We start from the raw sequence: 22,525 nt of genomic DNA on the forward strand, positions 1-22,525 counted from the left end.
TACTTGCACAGTGAAACACGACCACAAATGATGTAAGCAAGAACATTTTAGAGACTGTTTGCAGAAGTGTTAATACCTTTTAATATGCACATGTGGTATGGACACCTGGGGGCTCAGAACAAAAGCAGCATGTCCAGAATCACAAGCATGACTAGTAAAATTAATTGGTAAAGAGCAGGAACAACTGTGACGTATTAAACAGTATGATGTGTGAAACAAAAAGCCATACAAATTGTGTTCATCCCATTTTAAAGGAATTCATAAAACATCTCTCAGGAAGATGCTGTAAAGCCACTGCAGAAACCAAAAACATTTATAAAAAGTCTTTCATGCACGATGAAATAACTCCAACATTCGTAAACGTTGTTCAGACTGGAACCATGCCTGCTGTTGTTTCTGTTATTATTGTGTCTGTGATGTGTTTGAAACAACCTGAAGCAGAAGGCAAATTTCCATATTATGGACAACAAAGATCATCACTATTATTATTAGTCTGCAGAAAACGAAGTGCAGCGATTAAACAAGAAAACAAAAAGAAAATTTAATATAACACCTCATTTCAAACCTAGCTTGAGTTATGATCTCAAAATTTTAATGACATACAAAGATTTTATACTGATAAATGATAACCTAAACACCAAATATTTCCTTTGGTTATATTCAAAAGTCATGTAAAAAGAACAACAGATGATAATTAACTGATACTATGATCAGTAACTTTGATCAGTGATGTATATAACTCTACTTAAACAAATGAAATTAACTTCTTCACTCACATAATTAAGGCAGCTTAATCATTCCCAGTTGATTCCTTCAGATGCCCTTTGGTCAGCATCTAGTGGCTCATCAACCTTTAACCAGATGTTATACACTGGGTTGCACCAACAAAGAGTATTTCCATCAAAGATTATGTCTAATCCAAGTTTAGCAAAACTAGGTTTAAAATGAGTAAATCCAGATTTAAAATAAAGTAGAGCTCTGTGACACAATTACAAACTGATCTCAGTTTAGTAAATCAAAGTTAAAGTAAACCAAAATTAAATTGAGTTTAATCAGTGTGGAGATGCTTGTTCACCCAAATTAAAAAAAATACATTAAAAAATACCCAGTAAGTGCAAACGATTGGGAAAACTGTTAATTTCCTGCTCTGTCCTGCTCTCAAAATAATGAAAAAATAAAGGTAGACCTCTGAGTAAGCTTAAGACTAGTGTTCATCAGCAGTCCCTTTGTCAGATATTTTAGACACCCTAGAATAATGAAAACAATACATGGTAAATTGCAGTTTAAAGTCTTGGTGCAACAGAATAAAATTTAATCTAAGTTAAGAGTTAAAACTAAACTGAGGTTTAAAGAGAGGTTTAAATTCAATCTTTATTAATTTTAAGATAATTTTAAAGTTTGGTAGAACACAATTTAAAGTCGAACCATGATTTAATCAGGTTTAAAACTTTTTTGGTGCAACCCGGCCATAAACTATTAAACTTTCTTTCTTTGTCTTTTCTCTCTCTCAGCCTTGAGTTTTGCATTAAATTCCTTCATCTCTTTTTCATATCGTTGCTCTAGAGTCCTCTCCAGTTCCTCTCTTTCTTTTTGTAATTGCTTTTCTTTCTCTCTCAGGATGTGATCCTGCTTGTCCAGGGTGCGTTTTTTCTCCTCTTCAATTATTTTTCTGATCTTCTGGAGCAGCTCAGTGACCTGAGAGCGATCCCTCAGCCTATTATTGAAGAGATGGTACTGACCGTTAAATTTGGCCACAAGTTCCTGCAGGTCTGAGTCTCCATCCAAGACCTCCTCAATAGTCATAGTCATGTCGTCAAGAATATCACCACCAGTAAAGAGAACCATGAAGTATCTGTCTGCAGCCTGGCCAAAGATTTCTTGAATCTTTTGCACCGACTGCTTTTCCTCTTCAGTGAATCTGCCCAACCTGTTGACCACCAGGAACACATGGGGTCCAGGAGCAGCGTAGGAAACGTACTCGCTTATATCTTTAGCTGTTTTATCCATGTCAAACCAGGTGTCCAGGCCTGGGGTGTCAATTACAGCAACCTGCTGTCCATCCACCACAGCTCTGCACTTATCACAGCCTACAGTCATAGCCTTAGCACTGAACTTTGATTTAAAGCACTGTCGTCCCAGGATGGTGTTTCCAGCAGCACTCTTCCCAGTTCCAGTCTTCCCCACCATCACTATCCGTAGCTCATCATTATTTGTTGTGCATCCTGTGTAGAGGAATGAGTGACACAGAATAAGAATGTACATCAGGCTGAACATTGTACTTCATGCAACAACTTCTACAAAGATTGGACAGAAAAAACATCTTTTCAGGTGTCTTATGAGAGGCAAAAAAAAAAAAAAAAAGGAATTTGTTGGAGGTTCCAATCACAAGTTTTGTAATATGATGAATTCACAACATTTTCTTTGCTGATCCTGCAGCAAACTATTATTTTCAATGCTGATTAATCCGCTGATCATTTTCGTGATTTTAATATTTTTATTTATCTCTCCAGCCAATTCCAATCAATCAGTCAAGAGAGAACTGGATCAAGATCTTATTATAGAGCCTTATTACACAGCTTTGTTAAATACTTGATTCTGATTGGTCAGTTACAGCATCCTAAGGTCTGTTATTTCTGAATAATCAACTGTTGCTGTGTATAACGGACCATTGAAATGAAGAACAGACCATTGGGACGCAGTTGTGATCACAGACTCTGGAGGAGCAATAAAGTCATTTTTGAATCCGTAAAATTTTTTAAATGAATATTTTGTATGAAATTATTGATTTTTTCTTTTAACGGGATAATGTGACCTGCTCACTCTACATTATCTCTTACTTATTGTAAATAATAAATCATGTTGTGTCCTTGTGTCCTGGACAACATAGCTGAAAAACCACAAAAAATCACAATAGTTTCATATCATTCAGTATAGATAATTATTGATCATGTAGGTTGTGACTGATGACATGTTTTGTACTCCAAGGGATGGAGGCAGATGAGGGGATAAAATAAATACCATAATATTCATACCACAGTCAACAACCAAAGACTCTTCATTTATGATCATAAATGACAAAGAAAAGCAGTTCTTTACATTTTGATATTTTAGCTTGAGAAATGAATGAAACGATTAATCAATTATCAAAATAATTCTCTTTTGATCAATTAATTGATATAATCATTATGGCTCGACATTTGAGACAAACTGATCAACTCATGTAGTCCTCACGCTTTCTTCTCACTATCTAACATGGCCTCAGACTTTGTCCCTCTGTCAGCTGAACTGCATGCTGTAAATGTGTCCAGACTGACACATTTGTTTAAATATAAACCTTTTCTTTAACAAAATAACGAGGTTCAAAACATGACTGTTTCGGTGATGCCACTCAATACATCAGAGAAAAGGTTTAGCTGACGGTGCAGCTTAATTTGAAAGCACATTTTCTGAACAGAAGAGCTACAGCAGCACGAAGACACTGAATAAAATTAAAATCAGCAGTGATCACTGTAATATTACTGTTAAATTATGGCATTTGGATGGATGCAGGATGCAGTATTATGACTTACCAAAGTTCCCGGCCATGTTTAGATTAAAGAGCACAAAGTCAATACAGCAACTGAAAAGGAACAGAGAAAATGGCTGTGTGCACCAAACCACGCCCACAAAATGTATAAAAGCAGTGTATGTTCAATGCCTAATTTATAAATAAAGGGAAAAAAAGTTAATCTTCTGTGCCGTAGGAAGCTGAATTTTTAATATGGAGGGGCTATCATGCAGTATGTTGTTCTTGAGTTATTGTGTCTGTGAGAGAACATTAAAACCTTTAGTCTTTTTTCAAAACACCTACATGACCTGGGGTTGGAAATCTTTACTGCTGACAAAAAGTCAATAATTAACTCTGCATGCAGACATGATAATTACTCCTTCAGTGTGATAGTTTGTCCTCTGTTTATCTCAGTTCTCTATCCAGCCAGGCTTTATTTCTGGGGAGTTCCTGTTCTCCTCAAACTTTTTTCCTCAGTTCCCAAATGCTGACTGAGTGTTGTTATGAGAAAAGGTGATGTAATACAGTGGTGCCCCTGTCCCAGCTTTTTAGAACATGTTGCAGCCATCAAATTCAAAATCAGCATCACATTCTGCTTTTATTTATGTTTTACACAACATCCCAACTTTTTTTTGGAATTGGGGTTGTGCATATGTGATGACAGTGAAATACTTACTGGGTACCCCAGTAGTTAAATGAGGGTAACAGATTGGCATTTGTGAGTGACTGACCTGCAAATAAATGGCACTGCAAATACTACTACAATATACAATACACTACAATAACAGCAATCTGACTCTGTTTGACCTGAATGGAATGGATCCTTAATTAGTGTCAATGGTAACACCTGTGCTTGCTCTACTGTTTCATGTCAAAATGTATATTGTGGAAAAAGGTCTATACTGAGGTGTAGAGTTTCAGTGCTGTTTTACTGTTTGTGTAAAGAGATTACGAAACAACCCACAGACAAATTTTGTCCCCTACTGGTTAAAGCTTTAGCCAGGTATGTTCAGTTTTGTCCTGAGGCCCCCTGAATCAAGCAGGCAGGAACCCAGCAGCACAACACAAGACAGGTCAATCAAAGTTCAGTTTAGTCTTGGTAATTAAGCAGAACAGGTGACGTTGTCTGACAAGGGGGTTGGACTGGGACTGCAAAATCCAAAGGCAAAGGTACAAACAGGCAGGCAGGTAGAAAAGAATGCTAACTATCAGCAAACTAGACAATCTGGCAGGGACAGACTGGAGATGGGCTGGTATTAGTGCGGGTAGCCTGGAAGATAAGGGTCTAGGGCCTTCATTTATCAGTCTCGCACAGAAAAGGGGGGAGGGACTGTATATTACAAAGGGATCCAACCTATTTATGGTTCCAATTTGCTTTTTGGAACGCAGTTCTCATTTCTGAACGTACATATTGCTCCTGTAATGTCCCAGTTCTTGTGAATTACGGATGCATCTCGCGAACCTACTACCTAGCTAGCGCCAGCGTTAGCAAATAATTTAGTGTTTGCTAATGGAACCTGGCTGGTAAATCTGCAATTATACCAGTACAGGCAATGCTACATATTATACATATTACACACGTGGTAATTGAATTTGATAGGTGTGGATTGATGATAAAACGCTCTCCTCAGTTCTTCCATTCAGAGTTTGAGCAGAATTTAAAGAAACATAATCAGCTCAGACTAAACAGACAGTAAGAAGAAAAAGATGGAAGGAAGGAGGAACTGAAAGAAGATGGAGCTGCATTAACATTCAGGCATTCAGCCAGGTTTTGTCTTCCTCCACTGCAGATAACAGGAGTCATTGTCTAGTTTAGACCTGATCTACCGGCTCGACCACAACAACACAAAAGGTTTCTTATATAACCATGGGTTTTTATTCAATGACTGCAAATGATTATACAATTAAAAATTTGTTATTTTTGTGTCGTGAGTTATTTTGAGTTGTATTCTCATAAAATAATACAGTATATTGTTTATATTCAACATGACTTAGTAACTTAATTGCATAGTGGAAACATGGTGAACATCCCAGTAGGGTGTGTTGAGCATTTGTTTTTTTTTGAAGCAAAGCTCAGTGAAGCTCAGATTATTGGTGAGTTGAATACAAACTTTTTCAGCCCCTGATCGAAACTTTACGGGATCTAACTCACACTATACTAGTGCAGACGGAGGGATTTAGATAATGTGTAAGAATATTGTGAGAAAAATACAAATTTTTTTCTGTTTTTTCCTTTTCTTTTATTTCTTTTTTTTTTTATTTTTGTGTGGTTTTAACCATTCATCTGCTTTTGACAGTTGTATAATGTATGTTGGATCAATCAATCAATTGAACTTTGAAAAAATCAGCTTGGCCTTCAGACTTTGTATTTGTAACAGAAAACCCGCGTTACACACTGAGGCTATGGAGTCTGAAATATGGGGGCTATTACCAGACGGGAATGTCTAAAAAATGCTTTTTGCTCAAATTCCTTTTAATTTAAGGCATGTAAATTAAGGTTTATATTTGAAACAGATGAAAATAGACCATTGAGTTCCCCCAAAATGCTTTTATTTGTTTCAAGCTCTTCAGTAACATGTGAAAACATCCAGAATTTACAAGGTCAGATTCTGGAGCATATTTTTTAGAGTTAATTTACACACATGCCATTCTTCAAGTTGAGTTGGCTGTAAACACGCTGTAGCAGGAAATAGACCAGTCTGCAATCTCTGGTATTTCAGACTAACATTTACTTTTGCTGCAGTCACAAGAAGAAATCAATCTCCGTCTGCTTACTTGTCACAGTCAAAATGCACATAAGGCACAACACAAGGTTTCCAGTATGGAAAATAAATGATCATTTAAATCAGATAGTAAAAAGCTACATTATGAATGTTTAGTGCATCCTGATTAATCATCCACCTTTACATACTCATTTTGCTGATGTAATAAACAGGACCTTTTGCACACTATACATTTTCTGCAGACTTGTTGTTAATCTGTTTTCAGAGATTATAAACAACATGAACAAGACAGTTTGACAAGTCACATTTCTATCAATACAACACAACTGTGAAAAAACGTGGTGCTTAAACTTCATAGCTATGAAATCCTCCCACTCTCATCTAAATGCATCTGGTGCAGTGGGCCTCGTGGACCAAAGTTTTCTCATTTTTCTCTTATATTTGAGAGAGCAGTGAGACTTGACAGGTCTGTTCTTACCCACCCAGTATGTTGATGAATCATTTTTTATATTACAGTGAATGCACGTGCCAGGACGTTTGAAATCAGCATATAAAAATGCCCCAATAAATCCATATAAGGGCAGCAGACAAGTACAGGTTCAGTAAAACTCTGACAAAAGAAGAAAATAAATAAAAGGAAAACATGTGTTCAAGATCCTGTACATTACATATGATTTGGATGTTTACTGAATAGATTTTTAACTTTTTATGAACAGCAGTGGATGTGGAAATGGTGCCTTGATGTAGTGTAAAACAGAGAACCTTGGGAAGCACACAGTGTGTCTGTGGTATCTGCAGCTGTATGCATCTGTTTGTGAGTAATCCAGCCTTAATATTGACTGGACTGATATATGTCAGACATGTCACCCAACTCTCTTTAGATGGCCAGGGAACAGGTAGCGGTGAGTACATTTAGATGAGGTGGATCAGATTCTTTTTTTCTGTGATCTAAGTTGAGGCTCTAGAACAAAACACACGTTTCTCTCTCAAACTGATCTTCAATTGCAAACATTTAAATTTACAAACAGGAAGTACAAAAGTCCTGATGAATGCCATAAGAGTTTGTAAATTCCTCCCATGCACAATTTAAGATCAAGTCTGTGCATATGAACAGTTCATGCACAAGTTGCATTATGTCTTAATTCATTTTTTTCAAACTCTTACCAGACAGATTTGTAAACACAGTCTCGCCAGTTTCAAGTCAGTCATTAAATAAAGTTCTCAAGCAGCTGTAATCAGCAGAACTTCATCCGTGGGCCACAGAACAGATGAAGTTTTCTAATAATAAAATAATGCTGCCATTCATCAATAGGAACTTCATCGACTCTGTATCTCAGTTGGCGTGGGTGACAGAGCGCCTTTGGCTGCGTTCTTACGGGTGACAGTGGTACACCGGGTGAGGATCTCCTGGGCGCGTGGCCTGGGTGGCACTTTGGGAGTTGTCGGGCCCTTGTAGAGGTTGGGATCAGAGACACTGGGGATCATTTTCCCCTCTGGCATGCTTGTTGGGGTGAGGCGGTTGCTCGCCATGGGTGGGGGCGTACGGCTCAGACGCAGCTGCTCGTCATTGGCGCTGGGGCTCAGGTTGAGGGTCGAGCTCGCTGAGGAGGAGCTGAAGTCGTCACTGAAGCTGAAGTCACTGCTGTCGCTCACAAAGCTTCCCTCACTGTCCTCTGCCTGACTCCTGCCACGTTCTTCCTCGTCTCCGTCCATCTCCACCATGATTGTGGGTGGAGGGGCCTGCTTTGCGGTCGGAGGTGTGCTCATGGGTGTACTGGCATCGCTGGCGGGGGTTCTCGGCGCAGGCCGAGCAGCAGGTTCTTCAGACAGAATGTTAAGTGAGCGTGATTTCTGCCTGCTCTCCGGTTGGAGCAGGCGGGGTGAGGAAGACCTGACAGGTGGAAGTTGCAGCAGGTTTCCTTGTGAGCGGCTCAGCTGATGGGACTGCTGCTCCAGGCTTGAGGAGTGGGCAAGGAGCGGCGTGGAAGGGCGCAGATCTTGATGGGTGCCCGTCATGCGGATACGAGGGTAGTTGTAGGGCTGCAGGTACATGCTGGGGATGTAACCTGCTTTACCATTGTATCTGTTCAAAAAAATACACAGACGAAAATGTAGGGTTGGAAGTCTGGATTGCTTTAAAGTACAACCACTCAATTCCTTTTTTCATTTTAGCCTGCCACGGCTTACCAAATGCTTTTATTCTCCTTATTTTGAAAATGCTCTAAAATCCTTACTGTAAAGACGACAAAACATAATCTGAATTTTAAGGTAATGTACAGCACAGTGCTGTTAAGCTTCCCTGTTAAATTGTCCTGAAAAATCTCATCTACAGAGAATTTCATATTCTCTCTCTCTCTCTCTCTCTCTCCTGCTGATGAGTGTTTTTTTTTTTATGTCACTGGCTTTGCATCTGTCAGTCAAGATGGAGAGATTGAGGCAGTCTCTCAGAAAATGAATAGAATTACCGGTAAGCGGCCCTTTATGGGAAAGAATTTGGTTTAATGCTTTGAGAAATCAAGCTGGAGGCATCCAGACTCATCCAAGATTAGAGTTTTTGTTGTACATCAAGATACTGTGCTTCAGCGGTAAAACCAACATGAGCACAAACACTGTCTGGTACGGATGTAACAACAATATCACAATAAAAAATGTCTTGATACCGTACCAGATTATCACAGCTATCAGTATTATCAAGATTTTGTTAAAATGTGCTGCAATGCTCAAAAAGCACTGATAGACACTGAAATCATTTCAAAAAGTTTTACACTGAAAAGTTCTCAATGACTTCAAATGGCATCATGTTCTTGTTCACTTTGGTTGATGCTGGACAGTATTTACCAAGAGTTTTTTCCAAGCATGTAATGATACCTGATGAGCCACCAGCCGTTGTCAGACTTCTGCAGGACCTCCACCACTGCACCGATGGCTACTGTTATCTCGTCCCCTTTGGTGGCCTTGTAGCTCTTGACTGCAGTGTAAAGTGTTCCTGAGAGTGACAGAAATGACTTTAATACATAATAAAGTGTGTTGATTAAAAACTGTATGCACTATATATGCAACTGTCGATAGAAACTGTGCATATGCACGGACCTCTTTCAGGAGTGCCATCTATGTCATCGTCATCATCATCATCGTCGTCTAGTTTCTCCAGGTAGGGGGCCGGGAACCAGGCCATCCGCTTGTCTTCATTCTCCACGAGCCACCAACCTGAACCAACACAGCCATTCATGTGACAGGTCTCAGTGCATTTGGCTTCATGAGGTATATTTTAACGATCAACGGGACGCTGAACGCTGAAGCTCACTCACCTGCTTTGTCTTTGATGAGCACATCTACTTTTTCGTCCAGCGCCACTTTGAACGGTTTGTTCTTGGTGTCTTTGGTCTCGTACGGGGCCACACATCTGTACGTCTCCGTGACAAATGGATGGGTCACGTTACCACCGCTGCCCGGTCCTGCGTCGGCCCTGATCTCATCGTCTGCCGGCATGATCATGATGCTGAAAACAGGAGCAGCAGGTTAATTTATAGACTAACACTTAGAGCAGTTTATTCACAAAGCCCACATATGCAAAACCTTCTCCCCCTCTTTTATAGGCTTGGTTGCACCAACAAACTTAATTTTTAAACTCAGTTAAGTCATGGTTGAACTTTAAATCTTGCTGCACCAAACTTTTAAATGAGTTTAAAATTCAAAATTAAAACAGAGATTAAGTTTGAGCCTCACTTTGAACCTTTAGTGTTTACTCTAAACCTAGATTAAATTCTCATTTAAAATGTGATACAGTATTAACTTTAAACTTAGACTTGAGGAGGTTTAAGTGTTAACATGGCTGCCATTTTGAGATGGATTGAGCAAAACGGAGGAGAAATTAGCACTTCTGTGCTGAGACATCATGAGAACGCTAGGCTAACTGACTTTTTAGCTGGCCTACCTGTTCTTGGAGAACTCCGGCTGCAGGTCCTGTTCTTTGGGCTGGAAGAACTGGATGAGGCGTGCAGACTGAGAGACCCGCGGGTCGCAGCTCAGAAGTTCATTACAGTATTTCTGCAGGAACTTGAGGCGCATTAGTGACTTGGTGGGGGTCTTCCTCTGGCCGCTGCGCTTCATCTTCTTGTCTAAGAGCACACAGGACATGTCGAGTCAGAATTAGCTGTTGGAGTTTTTTTTTTTTTTTTCAAGTCAGTTTCAGTTTCACAGTGGCTTTGCTTGTTTCTTTTTAGTTTTTGTTAATGTTTACTTTAGTTAATTTTGTATTAGTTTCAGTTTAGTTTTTTATGCTCCCGTTCATTCATTTTTATTTATTATCTTCTTTTTTTTTTTTACTACTTTCAGTAGTTTTTTAAAAAATTTTATTTGTATGATCCCATCTTTTTTAATTCATGCAGGTCTAACACAATAAAAAATATCAACTTTTAGAGGGAGAAATTACATTGTATTTTAAATCAACATTATATCATAATATACGGGTATATGTCTAGGATAAGATTTAAGATGTTCAGAACAAGTAGTACAATACAAACACAACACTCTGTGAAGGCTCAGTCATGTAGACATCTCAGTCTAAATAAACATATGCACCAGTGCTTCCTCATTCTTGTTGTCCACAAATTTAACCAAACTGACAAAGACTAAAACTAGACATTTCCTATTTATTTGATGTTTTCATTTATTTTAGTTTTCTTTGTAGCTTTAGTACATAATATTTTTAGTTCTCCTTTTTCTTGATTTATTTTTATTTCAGTAAACTAAAGTGATTTTTTTCACGCCTACTTATAGTTTTTAGTTTAGGTTTTAGCATGCTTCCTTAATCTCTGATGACATATTGTGGTTATTTCATGTTTTCTTACAGTAAATATATTACAGATCTCTCCTTTAACTATAATAACCTTGGTCGGAATCCAAAAAGGCCCGTATAGCTGCGTCACGTACCTCGAAATTTGGGGATAACTCTGTCGGATTTTTTCATTCTACTTGCGGGTGGGAATTCTTTCTTCAATTGTTTCTGTGATGAAGAAGCAACAGAAGTGATGTTAAAACCACTGACATAAATCGATCATAATAAAAATAATAAATAAAACAATATATGAAGACATACATGAGTATTTTAAACTTACATGCATTTTCTTAAATTCCCGAAAAGTCCTATAAACTACAATATCGTTCTGGTCCGACCAAAGCACGGAGATCATGTACATCTGGAAGAGGAAAATGCAGATGTGATCACACTGAAGAAAAGCAGTGACTTTTAAAAAAGAGCAGCTGAGAAACCATCACTTACTTTGCTCTTCTCTTTGTGCATAACTCCAATGAGACGCACGCTGATGGGATACCGCTGGTCCTCCATGATGAGACAGAGACAGAGACAGAGTGGGTTTAGTGGTCCAGCTGTGAGCTCAGCCTCGTCCTGCTGCGGGACTGGAGCAGGGATGCTCTGCAGGTGCATTTGTAGCCGCTCAGCCGCAGCAGGTGTGGCTGTGTGAGTCACGTACACACTCAGGGGTGGAAAATATCCTCCCCGTCACTTCCAGGAAAAGTCCATCATTGCTCCAACACCGCGACAGTGGAGCATTGTGACTTAACATGCCTCTGATGCCACAAAAATGTTATTCTAATGTAGGATGCCTGGGTGACGCTGCAAATTTATTGCCATATATTGTGCCAAAGGAAATAATGAATGGCTGTGTTCACTGTAAAAAATCATTAACTTTGTTTTTTACATTTAGTAGAATGGGGGTAAAGGTCAATTTACATCAGCTGCCAAACAAGACACCTCCTGAACTTATAGTTGAGAAAGTTTTTTTCTCCTCTAACTTTTTGTTAATTATCAGTGGTGGAAAGGGTAATGAAAATCTGTGCTCAAGTAGCTAAAATATTACTCAATTACAAGTAACAATACAAGTAAAATAAAAAAAGTACTAAAAGTAAAATTGTTTAATGCATTATTGAAGGCAGACATTCAGTGAGAGGGGTTTTTGTTTCTCCAGATCCTCAGCCTAAGCAAAGTGTAGTAATCAGTTATTAATCAGATACAAAACCTTTTCTCGCATATTTTTCTTATTTTAAGTTTCCTTATTCAGCAAATTGCTCTCAAACAGTGTCAAATGAGGCACAATTACTGCCATTTCTTGACTATCGATTAACAGTTATTACATTTTTAATTGGTGAAATTCTTAACTGTGATTAATTGATTAATGGTTCATCGTTAACATTCCCACTGCCAACTCCTGCACTGTTTTGGTCACCTCTCCAAACCTGTGTCTGCTGCAGGTGGGCTGATGTGGAGAGGTGAGGTGAATGTGAAACAGGTGTAACACTCAATGCCTCTAATCAGAACAAGCCATCATGATGCCACTTAATCTGCACATGCTTGGTAGGATTATCTCTCTGCCTGCGGAAAAGGAGCTGGACGAGCTCTGCATGATGTTTCCTGTATTTTATATAATGACGTTGCTAAAATGTCACAACATCTCCAAAAAACTAGTGGATACGTTGGGACAACATAGTGGCAAACCTGATGTACATCAGTCTTTTAATTTTCATTTATCAGTGTTGTAGGCCTAATGTGATTCTTATTTGCTCCACCTGTAATAATGTGTAGCCTGTGCACCACATTTTTAAAAAATGTTTTAATATTTTATCAACTAAAATGTGTGTGATAGACTATGTCTACAACACCTTTTCCTCTAATTTTTGCCAGTGACTCATTTTATAAGTCTCCCCAGGCTTTAATAGTAATTAATAATAGTTGCAGCTACGAAAGACTGCAGATTGAAGGCTGCAGAAACCGTAACAAACCACGACAGATAATTGTGGACATTTTTTGTTCTTTTTAAAAGATGAATAAATAGTCTCTAACAGTGTCGTCTTGGCTCCTGTGTGCTGCATCTTACCAGAAGCTCTGCTTTGATAATGATTATTTTAAAAGTTTTTATTGATCATTCATTGTGGATTCATATATTTACATCCGAGGAAGTTCTTGATTTACTATGGGTTTTCACTGATGCTGCAATCAAGAAGGGGAAGAGATGAGATGCATTTTTTACAACACACACACACACACACACACACACACACACACACACACACACACACACACACACACACACACACACACACACACACAGTCAAAACTACAGTGTAATGTCTCAATATGAGAACACTTCTATGCATTAATTAGTAATTTAGTATTAACCAAAACTGTTTCTTTCACTGTTTCATTCAGATGGAGAGCCAGCATTGTTGAAGCCCGATACGGAAGTTATTATTTTTCACATTCTTTCCTTTTGTGATTTTTACGACCATGTTTCCTCCTCTCTCAAGCCAGAACGTACGCCAAACATGAGTGACATTTACAAATTTTTTAAATGTTCTTTTATGTTCTCAGGAAAACCACTAAATGGGTTAATCATTAACCTGCTGCACAGGAACTCTGAAGACAAAATATTTGTTGTTACTCTGCACATAATGTGAGACTACCTTTGGTCTCCAAGCACCTAGAGGAAATCAAACATTGTTTTAGGGCCCTTTTAACGTTTAATACTAAAAGCATTTTGGAACAATCAAGCAAACAAAACTGCTTTTGTGTTTGAATATGACTTGTTAATAAAGGAATGGACTCATTATTGTGAAATTTCCTCCTCCAGAGAGATTTGGATCACTGCTTCTTAATGTGAATGTGGGATTAGCCTGTCAACTCGATTTGATCTGTTGTGATCACACTTCACAATCAGTTCTACCATGACGAAAGCAAAATACTCTTCTAGGGAAATGGCAACACTCTAACAATAAACTACTGGTTTCAATGGAAAATATGTAAGCACTGAGGCTGCCTTAAAACTTTTTGTTGACTGTCTTTGAAAAGACAAGTAAAAGTAATTTGTAATGATTCAAACAAAATTTTCTAGTCAAATCAACTTGATATTAATTCAGTGTACTTGAGAAAACATGTTCAAGATGCTTAAGATTCAAAGTTGAACCAACAGATTCTGTTTGAGCTACTTTTGCTGTGTTCCAATATCCATATTACCACACTATTTACTGTACCAGAAAAAAGATTTGTGGGCAACGATAAACTCATGAGATTAAGGCTGCTGCAGTCAGGCGCTGCAAAAGACAGAAAAGCCGATTCCACAAAATTCTAGTGTGATTATCAAGTTGATTTACTCATCAGTATCTAGACAACGTGTCAGATGTCACAATGTCAGAGTTAATAAAAAGTTGGCCAGACACTACTTATTATTAGACGTTTGAAGGCTTGAACAGTTCTGAGCTTGGTTGAGACTCTGGCATGTTTGAAAGAGGAATGAAACCTTTTCATGGTCCACTGCTGACATCTAGTGCCGGCTGCTCGCATTTCCATGAACTCCTGCACGGGTCGTTAATACGCTTTGCTGTTACAGGCTCAGTGCTCCAATAGTTTTTGCCAGGGACCTTTTAAGAATGTTGTAACCCTCTGTTGTGTTTCCTTTCTTCTTTCAAATTAAGGCAAAAATACCAAAAAACAAACATGACCAGTACTGGATTTACTACAAAATAACACCCATGAATGAACAACTCTGTATGAAATAGATCACTCTTTATTTCTCGTCACACAACACACTCATAGCAGATTTATTATCATACATCATCTTTAAATTTACTTTTTAAGTCAAGACATTTGAGGACACACTCCCACATAAACATCTGTTTCTTGCATTGCACATTTTCTTGTTTTCTCTGTTGTATGATTAATTAAAACTGTAACAATCTGTATTCCCACAACCCCTCAAATCCACTTGTTACGCTGCAGCTGAAGCCCGCAGCTGAAAATCTATAAGCAACAAAGAGGCAGGTGGAGCACATGCACTCTCCAGCTCACAACTTTAATATGAACGCTTTCCAGAGAACCTCTAAGAATCCTCAGGTGGTTGATCCAAGATTCAGCAATTTCTTTGTACAGTTTCTCGCAAACAGAAATAAACTTGATTTTGTTCAAATAAAACATTAGTAACCTAATCACTTGTCTTTAAAAAAACACAAATAAACAGAGCTTTACAAACATTTAAAATTTAAGGCAGCAGGTTTTTTCCTAAAGCATCAAAGGAGGTTTTATTCTTTCTCCATCGCCCTTTCCTACTTTGTCTCCACGAGCCACAAAAGGTGCTTTTTCTTCTAATATTTTCCATTTAGGACAGAGTGGAAACACATTGCATTATGGGCATGTGACACTTTTTATGTTACGTCCAACTGTTTTTAAGGTTAGGAGGAAAAGGCAGAAAAACAAACTTATTCGGCCACATTTAACTGCCTTTAAAGATAGAAATATTGTGAAATGGTTGAATGTAACTAAGATTTTATCCAGACATTCAAATCACTGTGCTGCTTTTCTCATGTTACATCTCAACCTTTCCAGTCAGTCAAACTCAAATTCTCAAACGTTTTTTAAACTCGGAGTTGGAATGTACTGTCACATATTTGAGCTTTAAATGCTGGTCATCGTAATTAAATAAATCTAATACTTTCCTAAACATTTTCACTCTAGGTCAGTCTTGATAAAAAAAATATATGAATCACTCTAGAAGAGAAATAATATAAGTTAGGTGGTGTTAGAAATCCTACCTTTTAACGAGCTTTGGCTTGCATAGAGAAATTTTGATGTGAAGCCTTTTGTAGACTTTTTGTCGAGACAACTGTGTGATCTTTTAAAAAAGCAGCAGCTTGGAAATCATTGGTTATTGGTTATTAATGACCCGTCCTGAGGTCAACATAGCTGTAATCCTTACTCAGCTCAGCCAGCTCCCATATTCAACTGTTGGTTTTACCTTTTACCCAAACATGCCGTCCCTGAGCAACTGACCATAACTTACAGTCCTTGCATAAAAAGTAGAACACTACTCATCATTGCTTATCTTGCAATCTTTTGGCAATAACCCCACCATCATACTCTGCATTAATCACTATGGGGCGTCAGAGTGATATTGCAAAGATATTGTATATTAAAATAAGAAAAATAAATTAAGCTTTACTGAACAAAACTCTTCTCAAAACTTTATACCCTTTTCTTTTGCAAATCTTAACCGAAAGGCCAGCATCATTACTTTTTCCACTGCAGGAAAAGCCTATTCTGATGTCCAACTACGGGGAAACAGATACTATTAGAGCACAAAGAAGTCAGGTAGCACAAAATTGAAATAAAAACAGACCGGAAAAAGGACAAAATAAAATTAAACAATGAAATCCGAGGCAAACATCAGTCCTACAGTAACCCTGGGAACTGTCCATTAGTCACTGAGCTCTTCCTTTCAACTCTTCTTTCTTTCTCTCCGTGCCTTCTTTCTTTCTTTCTTTCAGTCCACCAGAAAAGTGTCCGACCACGTTTATTTCCCTACAGCGAGGAAAACAGGTCAGCTCCAATCTTGGCACCAAAGGGCTCTCTGTCGTTCCTGTCCCATTTAACTACGGGGCAGTATGGACTGCCCCCTCCTTGACTCAATACTCGTGGATGCGTTTGTCACCGAAATTCATAAATAGGCATACTGTGCTCTCGAACATGGTTTAGGTTTAGAGACTGGTACCTGCAGATGAAAGCAGGAATTGGCATATGAAGCAAACACTAACATGGAAAAAGAGACTGATAGAACAATTGATCGCACTACAGTACACCAATATTACGTGACAAGCTGTACTTTGTATTAAATTAGACAAAAAGTGAAAATCAATTGTTCTGCAGGCATTATTAGACCCTTTAGTAGACTTTATTAGAGGGTAATTAAGACACGTTACAACAGAACTGTAGTGTAAACTAAAGTGATATCACATATTTACTACATGAGACACACCTTCTTTGGCTGGTCCCATACAATCGGCAGAGTAACCAAGACATTATTTCAGTAAGTCTGTGAAGTCACTCATACGCAAAATATTCCTGGACCCCTATAATTCTGGCCTTTACTTGGAGGATCTGGTTCACAAATTGTTTTTAAAAGGGGAAGTAGCAAATGAGCGATTTCACTTTAGTTTACAGTACAGTCTGTTGTGATGTGTCCATAATAGGGATGGGTATTTATTAAATTTATTGATACTACTACTCTTACCGCTTTTGATTCGGCACAGTAAGGGTATTCTTATCTTATCGGGTCTTAAACTAAATAAATATTTCTTAAAAAATATAATGTATTTAAAAAAGAATTCAGAACAGAATTGGAATTGATTTTTTTTTTAATAACCAACTATAACTAGAGCAGGAACAGTCTCTACATAAACTCATTAATATCTCCAGAAAGCAAATCTGAAATGTCAGTAAAATAAATTAAACTGCTGACATCAAAATACAGAGTGACGTTTAGAAATAATGACAAGCACTGACATCAGTCTCTATCAGTCATCTTATCCTCTGTCCTTTTCCCTCTGATGCTCATGCAATCAACTGTCTGCAGGTCTGTGCCTGACAGAGAGAGGAGGGGCTGCTTTGTCCCTGCCTGCAGTAGGATTACAACAGTTTGACAAATTTTAGGATGTAAGACAGCCAGTGTGCTGTGCTTGTGTAAAACAGCAGTGGTGGATGAGAGACCACAGGCAGATCCCATTTAAATATCACCAGCTACATGTTTGTGCCTGTCGATCAGGTGTATTGATAAAGTATTGGCTTTTTACTTTTTATTGCACTTACAGTAATTAGCAAAGTCGTTATCAATTTGAGAAATCTTTGAGTTATTTCACCTGTTTCATCTCACTGTCTCTACCCACTTAATACTGGGACCCATTCCTAGTCCCTAATTAACTCTAAGAAAGTCTAATAAAGGGTGTAATACTGTAATAAAGAAAATATTACTTGTAGTTTTTGTCACATTGAATATATAAGTACAGCTTGTCTGATTAGTGTACTGTCAAATAAAGCGCAACCTAACAGTGAATCAGTTGGCTTGTGATGCTGATAGTTACCATTCTGAGCTCCTGTGGTAGTAGTACCCCTCAATAGTGGCTGTGGACTTCTGGAAGCAGATGTAATAGAAGCCAGCAAAGGAGGCACCGCTAATGTCTTTGATGGTGTGGTCTGGAACAAGAAACTGCTCCTGAGAGTGCAGGAAAGACAGAGTGGAGGTTAAAGCTTAAAACATAACACAAGGAGAGAGAAAGATGAGAGTGAGATTATTCACTAACCTTCCACCTCATGAAGACATAATCACTGTTGTCCAGGGCTTCATAGTCAAAGTCATCTGAATTGAAGCTTTTGGCATATTTGTAAAAAGGCTTAAACTTGCCCTGGAAAGAGTTTATTAAATATTGGTAAGAGAACAGAAGCAAGGGATGCAAAGTCTCTCTTGACTGAAAGTCTGCAGAGTAAATTATCATTTTTTTTTATTATTATATTTTTGGGCTTTTGTCTTTATTGACAGGACAGCTGAAGAGTAGACAGGAAGGGGGGGTGAAGAGAGAGGGGATGACAGGCAGCAAAGGGCCACAGGCAGGAGCTGAAACAGCAGCAACTGAGCTAAACAGCCGCCCCAACTTATCATTATTAATCATTCCATGCTTATAAAATAGAGAAACATTTGTTCTTCCTTGCCAATAAGCAGATATTTTCCAACTCAATATGACCAACTGTCAATGCCGATATAAATACCAGTAAATGCACATATTTTTTTCCACCTAATTTAAGAGAATATCAAGCATCTCCAATGGTGAAATTAACATATTCGTATGCCTGCTCTTATCGTGATGGCCCCCTGGCAGATATAAAATATAGTGCTGGGAGAAATAATAAAACTACTGCTGACATGTTGCTTTTGCTGCCGTTTGATTTCTTTGTTCTTCATAAATTTCTCATAATCATCCGGATGATGATGGTTGTTAAGATGGGCAATTATATTTGGAGTGTTGAAGGAATGAGATCTGGCTCCTTCTTGCATGATCAATGCTGAGCAGTCATTTCAAACAGAAACTCTGATAACTGCTTTGGACAATTAAAAATCTGCCCACACTGCAGAAATAATCTCTGTATATAATTAAAGCATCATCTTACTGGCCTGTCAGTGATACTCTTATCAATACCAATGACATGCTGTTATTATTGTTCATCCGTAGACGTGCGCTTTTCTCACAACATAGTGATTAGTGCTCCTCCTGGCCTACTCCAGCTATTGTTAATCAAGAGATAGCCAATCAAAATGAAAAAGACTAAACAGAATTTTGCACAATTTACAGGCTTTTCAAGAAGACATAATCATCCAAAGTGTAGGCCCTTAATGCAGTTTGGGTTACAAACCTACAACATCCGCATCATATGAAAAACTACTCACAAACTGTATGATCATTTGACATAAACCAAACTGTCTGCAAACACTAAACTAATGAATTCACAAATAATAATAATAACAAAAATGATATAAAAATAATGATAACAGGACATACCCAGTGCTTTCTGTCCACGTCTTCATCTGCGTCCCACTTCCTAGTTAAAAAGGGTCTTTTTCGACTGATAATCTCACCAGCAAAGAAGGTTGTGAGAGTAGGATACTCCTGTCAAACAGAGGAAATAAGAAGAAAATGGATACAGGAATAGCAGTTCAATCATGCTTACAAATTGTATGCCTGCCTTGAAAGTCACTTAAAAGGTTACTGCTCTGTCAATCTATCACTGTGCAACATGAGGATAATTTAGATTTCCAGAATTTCCTGTGACTCATACGTTGTGCATCAGCCTGTGAACTATGCATCAGCAGAAGAGATTACAGTAAGTGTGATGTTGCATTGTTGACTTGCTGCCCTGCCTTTTTTTAAGTAGGTGCACTCAGATACACACTTCAGAGATTATCTGAAGCAAGGGTGTATGAGGTACCTATCCATCGTCAATGTGTTACCTACAGTAGATGGTGGATAACACACCTCCAGTTTGAAGGAGCAACAGGAGTGCTGGTCTAGGAAGCCAAGCAATGTACTGCTGGGGACAGAGTGAGGAGCAAAACGTATTTCAGCCACCGAAAAAAGGCCTAGCTTAAAAAAATAAAAATAAAAATCAGTTTAAGTGTAGGCTATATTTAGAATATTTTCACTGCTTCAACTTGCAATCTCTCTCTCAAAACCAATGAGACTCCATTGATATAATCAGTAATTTTACTTCGCAGATCATATGAGTTGCTGCTCTACCACTGCCTCAATCAGTTAGTTTGTCTGCATTACTGCGTGACTTTAGTGTTTTAAAAGGAAAGATTGGATTCACTGAAGTCACACAATAACGCAAACATATAAACGGATCGAGGCAGTGATAGACCAGCAATTCCTGTGTTCTGTGAGGTAAAATAACTGATTTCACCTAAAGAGTCCGGTACCTTTGAAGAGAGGGAAGTTTCCCATCGGAGAAAGCTGTCTAACAGCAAAGTAAAGAGGAGAAAATATTCTAAACCTAGCATACACTTAAATTGATATTGATGTTTTTTAGGTGACTAAAATACATTTTGTTGCTGACAATGCCCACAGTACTACATTGCCTGGCTTTCCAGCTGGCATTCCTATTCATACTATCAACAAGTCCCTCATACAACCCCACGTCAAACAATCCAAACTATCAATTTAGATAACAGGAATGTGAGCAAATATCTGTTTGTTCTCTTGGCTTAATTTTCTCATAAACAACTTGTGGGTTTAAATATGACTCCTATCTTCTATAGAGATACATACACAATCTGACTACTCATCTTTCACGTCACTCTGCCACAGCCAAAATTCACTTCAGGAACCTTGTGACCTTTTCCCTTACACATGTTATGTAATGTAATGGGTATACAGTTGACACACTTAAGCCCTGGACTACAGTCCTGGCCTGGCCTCACAGTCGTCTACCTCTACTCTATGTCACATTTTAGCCTGCAATCGAGCAAGAAGAAACCAGTTTGAGCTCAGTCTTAGACAGAGTAAAGGTCAGTCACACTACATCTGACCTAGTTTAAAGCCGTACCTCAGTCAGGCCTTTGATCTTCAGGTATCCACACAAATATGAGTCCTCCACTGTCACATGCTGTCCAAAACAAACAGATTTAGGGAATTTAAGGAACACATTATGCCTGGTACCACAGGTGCAAACATGGTTGTACTTCTTTATGACGAGAAAAATTGCAGGAGGGCTGAGGTGAACAGAGACAAACCTTACAGGCATTATAGTTTCTGCTAGTCTGCTGACATGGCTGTCAAAGTCAGTGCTAGTAGATTGAATTCACTCATTGAGATAGCTAGCACAGTTGAACAAAATGCTAACGTTAGAGTATACGTGCTGCAAAACAGGTGACAAAACGTTCAGTTAGTGAAATTTGGTCCAGACTGAAAATATCACAGTACAAACAAACACCTGGGCTGGCTCATAATTAGGTCAGTGTGTTGGTATTGAATGACAACCAGCCAAAAAAGCTAACGTCAGTTAAGTTAGCAAGTTAGCAATGGGGGCTACAAGTATGCTGCCATAACGAAACTAATGTTAAAACCAATCAGGAGTGACACGTTACCTGTAAAACAACCTCAACGTCGTAGGAGTTGCCTTTGCTCTTCTGATAACCCCGAAACTGTGAGCCGCTGTACAGCAGCGAGGTAGCTACCCCGGGCTGCTGGGTGTTGATCGGAGCAGGGGGAACAAGAGAGGCCGAGGATGGGCAGGCCGAGCCGGTGGTACTGCAGCACTCTGCTCGGACGGGCATGATGAGCGCTAAAGTGTCTCCGTCAGCAACCGTCATGAACTTTGTGACTTAACACAACACAAGCTAGAGAGATAAAGCCGACTCGCAGAGGAGGGTCTGACAGCTGCACGAAACCCACCGTGCTGCAAAACTTTGCTCAATTCCCCAAAGCTAGTCCATGGACTCGCTGCTGAGGAGGAGGGATACTGCAACATCTCATTTGAGAATTCAGCTTCCCTGAATTTCATTGGCTGGAAGCTGGTGCTCGGCTCGAGCAAGAGTCTTATTGGATAATGTACCAAAATGCGTTCTGGGAATTGTATTTCATTTTTCCAGTAATTTCTGTTACTCAAAAATCAGAGATACTTCATTGATTCTACCAGGGTTACGTTACACTTACTCCCATTCAAGAATAGAAATATATAAATAAATATACATTTTAAGAACTGTAGAAGTACAAATAAAAAGTATCTAAAAATATAAAAAAGAGAGAGAAAGAGGAAAGAAAGAAAATAAAAAAAATACGTGCACTAAACGTCAATATTTAACAAATATAGAGAAAATTAGTATCTGCAGCTCAAGTCTCACTTTCTCAAAAGCATGGAGTATTT

General features: G+C 38.5%; 3 protein-coding genes across 3 annotated transcripts; all 3 read right to left on the reverse strand.

The window, feature by feature from the left end:
• Window positions 1-791: 791 nt before the first annotated feature.
• On the reverse strand, window positions 792-2,865 carry LOC146309593 (GTPase IMAP family member 9-like). The gene has a single exon (XM_084744569.1). The coding sequence runs from the start codon at window positions 2,272-2,274 to the stop codon at window positions 1,477-1,479; it is 798 nt and encodes a 265-aa protein (XP_084600695.1). The 5' UTR covers window positions 2,275-2,865; the 3' UTR covers window positions 792-1,476.
• A 3,784-nt stretch (window positions 2,866-6,649) lies between these two features.
• On the reverse strand, window positions 6,650-11,677 carry noxo1a (NADPH oxidase organizer 1a). Its single transcript, XM_084744568.1, has 8 exons — window positions 11,552-11,677; window positions 11,388-11,468; window positions 11,203-11,275; window positions 10,205-10,388; window positions 9,579-9,769; window positions 9,361-9,477; window positions 9,139-9,256; window positions 6,650-8,353 (listed from the first exon to the last, which is right to left on the reverse strand). Exons 1-8 carry the CDS (start codon window positions 11,615-11,617, stop codon window positions 7,588-7,590), a joined length of 1,596 nt encoding a protein of 531 aa, XP_084600694.1. The 5' UTR covers window positions 11,618-11,677; the 3' UTR covers window positions 6,650-7,587.
• Window positions 11,678-15,812: 4,135 nt separating this feature from the next.
• On the reverse strand, window positions 15,813-22,132 carry gid4 (GID complex subunit 4 homolog). Its single transcript, XM_084744571.1, has 6 exons — window positions 21,747-22,132; window positions 21,206-21,265; window positions 19,663-19,770; window positions 18,412-18,513; window positions 18,193-18,323; window positions 15,813-16,826 (listed from the first exon to the last, which is right to left on the reverse strand). Exons 1-6 carry the CDS (start codon window positions 21,969-21,971, stop codon window positions 16,763-16,765), a joined length of 690 nt encoding a protein of 229 aa, XP_084600697.1. The 5' UTR covers window positions 21,972-22,132; the 3' UTR covers window positions 15,813-16,762.
• Between the last annotated feature and the right edge of the window lie 393 nt (window positions 22,133-22,525).

The sequence above is a fragment of the Lutjanus erythropterus genome, chromosome 19, assembly GCF_056507025.1.
Source record: "Lutjanus erythropterus isolate fLutEry1 chromosome 19, fLutEry1.hap2, whole genome shotgun sequence".
Lineage (NCBI taxonomy): Eukaryota > Metazoa > Chordata > Actinopteri > Lutjaniformes > Lutjanidae > Lutjanus > Lutjanus erythropterus.